This window comes from Gavialis gangeticus, unplaced genomic scaffold (assembly GCF_001723915.1).
Source record: "Gavialis gangeticus isolate Ggan-Ray unplaced genomic scaffold, GavGan_comp1, whole genome shotgun sequence".
NCBI classification, from domain to species: Eukaryota; Metazoa; Chordata; order Crocodylia; family Gavialidae; genus Gavialis; species Gavialis gangeticus.
In genome coordinates, this window is record NW_017729018.1 from 11191716 (window position 1) to 11200076 (window position 8361).

An 8361-nucleotide genomic window follows, 5' to 3' on the forward strand; every position below is an offset into this window, starting at 1 on the left:
AGGAGGGGGGAGCGGGCACGGCCTGCCCTGCCCAGCTCCAGGCCCTGCCCGCTCCCCCCTCCGTGTGCCTCCGCGCCCCCCCCGAGGCTGCTCCGAGTTACGCCCTGCTCCAGCCTCCCCCTCTGCCCCCCGGCCCTCACCTGGCCCCGCCATGCCCCAGGAGAGCAGCCACGACAGCACCAGGCCCGGCCACATGCTCACGCTCGTGCCATGACGTCCCGCGTGGCGGGGGAGCCCTGGCGAAGAAGGGCCGGAGAGGTGTGGGGACTGGATCGCGCAGCTCCGGTGTGCCAGCCGAAGGGCAGACCCCTCGACGCCCCCCGGGCCGGCAGGGAGGGGACACGATGGCTCCCAAAGCTGGTGCTTTTCCTCCGGCTTTCCACTGGCCCCCGACACCCCTCCGACAGGGCACAACCCAGCCTGCCCCCCGTGACACCCGTGGCCGTGCACCGCTCACCTGGCGCCGGCTCCGCAGAAGCCGAGCGTGAGATCCGCGGCACTGCCCGCGCCGCCCGTGGCTGGCAGCTCGCCTTGGAGGCATGCCAGTGGGGAAGGGGGCTCTGGACTTCAAGAGGGGCTTGGAGACCCGCCGGGGCAGCGGGGAGACCCCAGCCCGGCCTGGCCATGGCTCCTCCTGCACGTAGGTGAGGAGGCAGCTCCTCTCCAAGGGCGGAAATGAGCCAGGCCCAGATCAGGGCCTGATGCTGGGCCTGCCCCACACGAGTCCCATTTTACAGGCGAGGGGACTGAGCGCAGCAAAGGGCTCCGCGTCCTTGCGCAGAGGCTGGGGCCACCCATCCACCTCCCCCCCCCGGGTCTGCACCGCGGGCCCAAAGGGGACAGGGAGCATCGCAACCAGCTCCTGTGCCCGCTCTGGCCCCCCAGAGCCGCCTGCCCTTCAGTCCATGTCCCACGTTCTCGGTCAGCGGGGAAAAAAGGATGCCAAAAGCAAGAGTGAGATGCACGGGAAGCCCAGTGAGCCCAGCTGCGTGGGGCTGGTAATGGACCCAGGCTCGCTGCACATGCTGCACGTCTGCAGCCGTTGGGGAGGGCACTGCCCGTCCCCAGCCAGACACTAAGTCTTCGGCAGAGACTATAAAGCGGCGCAGGCGGCTGAGTGTCTCTTCGGGGAGCGGCAGCTTGGTGCTAAATGGGCAATCACCGCCAGCAGTGATGCCTCTCGCTGCCAGCGCCGGCAGGCCGAGGCATTTGCCGCTTGGCAGTGGGACCGGGGCAGGCCGCTCTGGGCCAACGGCGCCCCCAGACCCACGCGGAGCGGGGCTGAGCTCTGCGCTTCCCCTTCGGGATCAGAGGCCGTGGGCGCTTGTGGGATGAGCTGGTGCCTGGCGGATGCCCCCACGCCCGGGCATTAGACCCATGGGGTCAGCTCCCCAGGCACCTACCACGTACAGCTCCAAGCGCGGCCCTGCCAGGCTCCAGCAACCGAGGGGCCGTGTGCATGGGGGGCTGGGGAGGTTCAAAGCGGGTCGGATCGGATCCAAAGCCTGACGTGCCAGACTCTTGCCTCCCCCAGCCCACATGGGATGCACATGCGTGTGAACACGCACGCACTCCCACGTCACACGCAACTCAAGGCCCCCCTCCCCTCTCAAACCTCCCCGCAGCACCGCCATCCCCTTCAGCTGCTGAAAGGGGCTTGTAACCCGGACCCATCACTTAAACCACTTCCAAAAGGAGCCGGTCTAGGAAGCACGACCCACGCCTCCCGTACACGCTACCAGTCGTGTGCCACTTCACACATGCCGGCTCTTGTGCTCCGTTACACACATGCACGCCCTTGGCTGCTGCATGCAGCCTTTCCAAAGTCTCCAGCACCCGAGCCTTTCCCAGGCAGCACCTACCTTTCCTCCTGCCCTTCTGTCTGGGTCGGGGGGGAAGTGGCGGCCCCAGGGCTGGTCCCCAGCAGCCGGCTGCCAGCTCGGCTCTAGAAGTGCCCAGGCACCGTGTTCACAGGTGGGCGGGGAGGGGGCTTTGCAGCCTGGAGCAGGGGAGGGGAAACCCCGCCGTGGCCAATTGCTGTGAAGGGGAGGAGGAGACAGCCAGGGCTCAGGGTGGCATCTCGCTGTCAGGGATGGGGAAGGGATCTGGTGTTTCGAGGCCCGGATGACAAGCGGCACCTCCAAGCAGCCCCCGTTTCTGCTCAGGTCTGGGCCTGTTGATACCTCCCCTGAGGAAGGGCCCAGGGGAGAGGAGCCGGAGGATCTCCAGCCATGCAGGGCCATCAAGGATCGTGATAGGGCGCTGCTAAGGCAGTGGGGACTTCAATTCCCAGCTCTGGGAGGAGGGATGGACTAGTGGTTAGAACAGGGTGGGCTGCCAGGATCCTCTTATCTCTGCCACTGACTCACCCTGCGGCCTTAGGCAAGTCCCTCCACCCTTCCCTAGCGCTGATTCATCTCCCGTTGAAGCAGGGACTACTCCCACGCCTCTCCCGGAGTCTGTGGGCCGAAGGCCCCATCAGCTGAAGCTGCTAGAGGAACCTCAGCAATTGAAATCGGGGCAGGGAGGGAAAGAATCGCAGCTCGCTGCTCCCCGGGCCCAAGCGTTGGTCTAGCGAGCGCTGCTCTTCCGCCGCCAGGCCGGTCTTGCCGCTTGGATTGAAGGACCCAGAAGTTGCACAGCTGGCTCCCCACTGCTAGGCTTGACTTTCACGGGTGGGGTGGGAAGCAGAAGCCAGCCACACCTGTGCGTGTCTGATGTGTCGGGTGTTTGCTTGGCAGCTCCTGAAGCATCTTAAGACGAGTGCAGACGACATTTCTCTAGGACCATTTTAGCCGATCCTGCCTTCAGCGAGGAGTTGGGTTCGAGGTGAGCTGGGGAGGGCCCAGCCGACCCAACTCCTCTCACACGCCAAGGCCTGTAGGCAACGAGAGCTGAGCCGCAATGCATCACGCTGCTTTCTGCACGGCCCAGCTATTAGACCTACGATCGCGGCTGTAACCCAGTCGTGCCAGCGCCCATGGTGGGCACAGCTCTATCGGCATCAGGGGGCCTCATTGGCATGATACACTGGTATTTCTATACTGGTTGTCACGCTGGGTCTGAAGGAGGCAGCTGGCCACAGGCCCGTGAAACTCAGCGAGACATAGCAGGCGATACGGGGATGGTGGGCACACATGGGGGGGTGCCAGCCCCTGGGCTGTGGCAGGACGGAGGGACACCACCCTGGATGGACTAGGGCCTCAAACGGACCTATTGCCACAACAGGATGGGATTGAACTTGCAAAAGTCCTGCTGACTACTTCCCCAAAGCCCCACACTACACCCCCAAAGCCCCACTGACTACTCAAAATCCCTGCTATGCCCCCAAAGCCCCAGCCTACACCCCAAAAGCCCCAGACAACTCCCCAGCTCCAGCCCAGAAGAGACCTGGGCACTGCTCACTGGGACAGTGACTGATCCTTTCGCTGCCCCATTTCCCAAACCTGGTTTGGAAAGAGGGACCAGGCGATAACTCCTCTGCCTCAGTCTTCCCCCTGCTAAGGTGGGTTACAGTCAGGGGCAGAGGGCTGGGTTTTCAGTGTGCCCAGGGGGGGCTCTGCTCTACCAGCCGCGTGCCCTGCTCGTGGGAGTGAAGGCATCACGCCTGCTTGGAGCCCTTCCCCTCGCCACCGCAGGAAACACGAGCCAGGCCTCTGCTTTGCTTTGAAATCAGGTTTTTAATTAAATAAATAACGGCGAGGGGTATTCAAGGCAGTATCACTTCACAGTGTGGGGCCTCCCGGGGGGCGCGGCTGGAGACAAAATGTGCTTTGTAGGAGGACAGGAATGACAACCGACCCCCCCGCCCCGTCCCGCCTGCCCCCTGCCGCGCTCCCGATCCAGCCCCACGTGCAGCTGTAAACAACATGGAAGGATATAAATAAGAGATGTCTCCCCACCGCGCTGGCGCACGAGACAAACCGAACCGGAGGAAGAGCTGCGGGCGGAGGAGCTGTGGGCCACTGCACCCACCCGGGAGGGCACCGGGGTGCCCCGTATGCCCTGCCCCGGTTGTTTGCTCCGTCTCCCTTCAGCAAGGGAAGGCTGTGCAGAGAGGGCCCGGGCTCAGGGCAGGACCTTTGCTTCCTACTCCCGGCACTGGACGCTGGCGGGTCTCACAACCTGACGTCCGGCCGACGTGGTCGCCTGGGTCTGGAGTGTGACATCCCTCAGCTGAGCTGGCCGGGACCAGAGTCGCGCCCTGGCCCCAAGCAGAGCTGCGGGGTTTGAGATAGGAGACAGGGTCCGACTTGACGCCCAGCTGGGCATCAAACACATGGTGACTCGGAGCCCTTTGTGCCCCCTGCCTCGCGTGGAGATAGATCCGGGCTCCCTGCGTGTCACCGCGTTTGAATCCGCTGGCGCGAGGCTGGCTCCAGGCCGAGACCTGAAGGCAGCGATTAAGAAACCCATGTGCAGGGAGAGCGGCGGGAGGATCGGGCTGGAGGCCCGCGTGGCAAGTAGGGAGGCAGCAGGCCCTGGCTGAGGGTGGGAGGGTGCTCACAGGGAAGTGGAGAAGGCTTTAGCCAGCAGCACACCCTGGACCTGGGCTCCCCACGCCAGGCACCTGGGCTGGTTTGGCACTCTGCACAGGGCCCAGAGTCCCTGCCGCCTTGGCAAGGCCCTGGCAGCAAACGCATCCCTTTCTCTTAGGACATCAGTTTCCTTGTCACATTCGGGAGTCCTGGGGCTGAGGCAGGCTCCAGCCCAGGTCCCGTGCCAGGAATCAGTGCAGGGTTTGCCAGCATCGATGCCCTGCGGCTGAGCCTCCCTGCCTGCGGCACGTGCACACGCCGGCACACAGGGGCAGAGAAGATGCCCAGGCACACAAGCCATCCTGCCAGGGCTGGGCGCTCCGTACTCCTTTGAGGCTCATGGGTGTGCACCCCGGTTTCACCCTAGAGAAGCGCCTGGGTTTGCCACACCTGGCGCAGGATGGGGCACACACTACGGGCGCAGAGGCCGTGCCCCCTGCCCTGTCTCTTCTACTCAACTTTAAGCCCTTGGACAGGCAGAGCGAGAGCTGACTCATTCACCGCACCCCCTTTCCCTTGCTTTCTCCCCAGACAGACCAGTTTGGAGCCACCTGGGCACATCTGCAGGCTGCCTGTCTGAGTTTAACCCTTCCACGGGGCCAACTGTGCTGTCCACTGCAGCATAGGCTCATGAGCACTGGGTTAGCACAACTCCATCAGTCTGTCTACAGACTCCTCTTGTTAGCAGCCCAGCCTTATCCCTGGATCCAGGTTCTCCACAGCACAGGCCCCAGTAAGTAATGGAAGGGAGGTCAACTGGGCAATGTACAACTGCCCCTGATAATGGGCTGAGGCCTTCCCATAGGGGGTAGGGACAGGCTGCGCGCCTTATCTGGCCCTGGTAGTGCGGGGGCTGGACAAGCACACCTGCTGCCGGGATCAACAGACCAACAGGCACAGTCCTGCCACCGGGAAGGATGGGGAGACAGAAGCACTTCTATTGCAACACAGAACGCGGCAGGGACTGCCTTTGGGACCAGCGCCCGGCCCGGCAGCCGGACGGCCCCCACTCTGCCTGTGCTTGCTTCCTGCGCGCTTGCAGATCCAGTGACACCGCCAAAATGCCCACGATGTGTCCCCTGTTGCGACAGCCCCCTCCTCTGCCCGGAGGGCAGGGGCTGTCTGACCAGCATAGTGTTGCCCGTGGCGATGCATGGGCAGGGAGGGGGGGGGTCACCGACTCCCCCACTAAAACCTCCCCTGTTGATGAGCACGAGAGCAAAGAGGTGTCCGGCTGTGGATCACGGAGGATGGAAAGACGGATTCTGACCGATGGCTCTCAAGTGTCCCCATGAAACAGAGAGGTCCAAGGAATTCACTCAGCGAGGTCCAGGTCCCAGCTCCATCTGTGACATGCTTGTAAGTGGAGGCTCACTGTGACAATGGCTCTGACTGGGCCACGGGTGCTGGGCAGGCCTGGTGAGCTGCTAGGAAGCTATTCACATCCCCAATGCCAATGATGCTGAAATCTGTGACCGATAAGGACACCTGAGCTGGGGCCACCACCGCCTCGGGGGCTGTGCCCAAATCCACGCGGCCAGCGATTAAAGGCAAGCCTTCGCCCATGTCTGCGGGGAGTGTGAAGTCCATGGCTATCGTCTCGCCGGAGCTCTGCAATGTCTCTGCTTTGTCTGCCGGGTCCGGGCCTGCTGGGGGCAGCGGGTAGATCCCCGTCTCTGAGGGGGTCCCGGGGCGCCGCGTACTTGAGGCCGGCTCCTCGGCAGGGTCGAAGGAACAGTTTGTCTCTGAGGGCGTACTGCACTCGTAGCCCTGGCCCGACTCGCTCATGCTGCCCAGGCTGCAGGCTGCACTCTCCACGCTCAGGGGCTCTGCACGGTGCGACAGCAAGGGGAGGAGCAGAGACAGGAGGGTGAGGGCAGAGGAGTTGGTGCCTGTCCATAGCACGCTAAGGGGCTTCCTGCTCATGCCTGTGACAAGCCCGTGTGACTGAGCGCAGCAGTGACCCTTTGCTACAACAGTCAAGCCCTGTGTCAGTGCAGTGCAGGATGCATATAAGGAGAGAAGAGGCAGGATGCTCATGGGCTAAGGGGAGACTTCAGCGTTTTAGGGAAATTCAGGTGAACGATTCATGGGAGACTCCAGGAGTCGTCTCCCCCTCCCCATCCCGCCCCTGCCTTTCTCCCCAACATGCGGATGTCAAGCTCAAGTTTATCAGGGTGGTGGAAGAGGGAGCTCAAACTCTGCTCTAGATTCTCCCTACATCTGACCTGTATGGAGCCCAACTGCATGTCCCTGGTTACATGCTGATGGGGCAGATAAGCCTCTTGCCCCAGCACTGAGCCCTGCCCTGGGGTCTAGGCTGTGGAGAAGGGCCTTGGTTAGATGGCAGGTCACAGGAGGCAGGCCAACAGAGCCGTGAGACTGCAGCCACTGCAGCACACCCAGGTGGAAGGCAAGGAAGTTACCTGTGCTCTCGATGGCCAAGGGGTCCTGGCTGAAGTGGGAGTCCAGGCAGCTGGTAGCAGAGGGAATGGGCGGTGAGCTCCGGGCCCGGCCAGCGTTCTCCACCTCGCCTCCGTCCAGGTCGTTCTCTGCATAGTCCCTGCAGGGAGAGAGGTGGCCATGACTCTCCATGGAGTGGGAAGGGGTGAATACGCTGCAGAGGGATGCAGTATTCCCTGCGCCACAGGCAGCAAGAAGCCCACTGTGCCAACACCTTCCACTCAGCACCCACAAGGCCTGGCTGGGATCTCGCACTTGGTGAAAACCAGAGCAAACGAAACCAGCATCAAACCCTGTTGCTTTCTAGCCTCAGCTGAGCTTGGCACCCTGGACCTGCAGCCTTCCCTTCTTCCCCCAGGAGAGTCAATGGCCACACATTCTCTCCCCAACACAGCCAGAGCCTGCCGCACCACGGGCGCGTTGGCGCAGAGAGCTGGGCTGGGAACTGCCGCCCCAAGAACTTCTTTTGAGCTTTTTCAGAATGTTTCTTGGCCCTGAATCAAGGCCAAGAAATCAAAGGCTCCAACATTTTTGTGACTGAACAATCCCAGAAACAAAATATGGGGTTGTTCCTTTTTTTTTGCTGCATATCAGCTGTTTTAAGTGGGATCTGCTCTTATGAGCTGCAGAGTCCAACTAAAAAGAGAAAAAAAATAATAGGAGGTTCAAGTTTACAAAAAAGGCAAAAATAAGGGAGTTTTACATTTTTTTCCCCCTTTGGTATTTTTAGAAGAGAGAAATGGATCCATGTGGATCCTCCACTCCTGGCAGTGAGGATGGGTGTAGAAAAATGAGCGTGTTAGAACCATAGATACTGAGAGACAATACTGCCAGCTAGCAACACCTGGGGAAAAGGCATCCAGGCTGAGGTTGGCTACCTCCTACGGGCAAAGGGTGCAGCTGATTGCCTGCAGGCCCTGGGAACTCCCCTCCAGGACACTTCCCATCTTTTGTGGTTTAAATAAAAGAGGGGGAGCAATGTTTAAAGCAGTGATTCTCAACCAGGCACTGTGGCACCCTGGGGTACCTTTAGATCCTTTCAAGGGTGCTGTGGGACATCACACAATGTTAGCACTGTTGGGTGTGCAACCATGATTCATGAGATAAACCCAGAGATTTCAAATAGGAATCCAGAGTGTCCAAAGCACTGACCGGCTGTGGTTTCTCTGAGGTCCTTGCAATGGAAAAAAATGCTCTAATATTCTTCTGCCATCAAAAACCTGAGTGAAAACTAAGACCTGGCGCTTTCTGTGGGGTTGAGTCTAACCAAGGGTGCCCCGAATCTATGAGGGTGGAGAACCACTGGTTTAAAGAGAGGCCCCTAGCTGGTGGGGAAGGGTGGAGGCCAGGTTCCTCCGCA

At 61.2% G+C, this 8361-nt stretch overlaps 1 protein-coding gene across 4 annotated transcripts in view; it reads right to left on the minus strand.

Moving 5' to 3' along the window:
- Nucleotides 1-5238: 5238 nt before the first annotated feature.
- Nucleotides 5239-8361, minus strand: part of MIER2 (MIER family member 2) — a 17661-nt gene continuing 14538 nt past the window's right edge. For all 4 annotated transcript variants that reach the window (XM_019513493.1, XM_019513492.1, XM_019513490.1 and 1 more), the window contains 2 exons: nucleotides 6965-7101; nucleotides 5239-6367 (listed from right to left, as the gene is read on the minus strand). In XM_019513493.1, coding sequence (XP_019369038.1) covers nucleotides 5910-6367; nucleotides 6965-7101 — 595 coding nt within the window. In that variant the 3' untranslated portion in view covers nucleotides 5239-5909. The remainder of the gene's footprint in view (nucleotides 6368-6964; nucleotides 7102-8361) is intronic.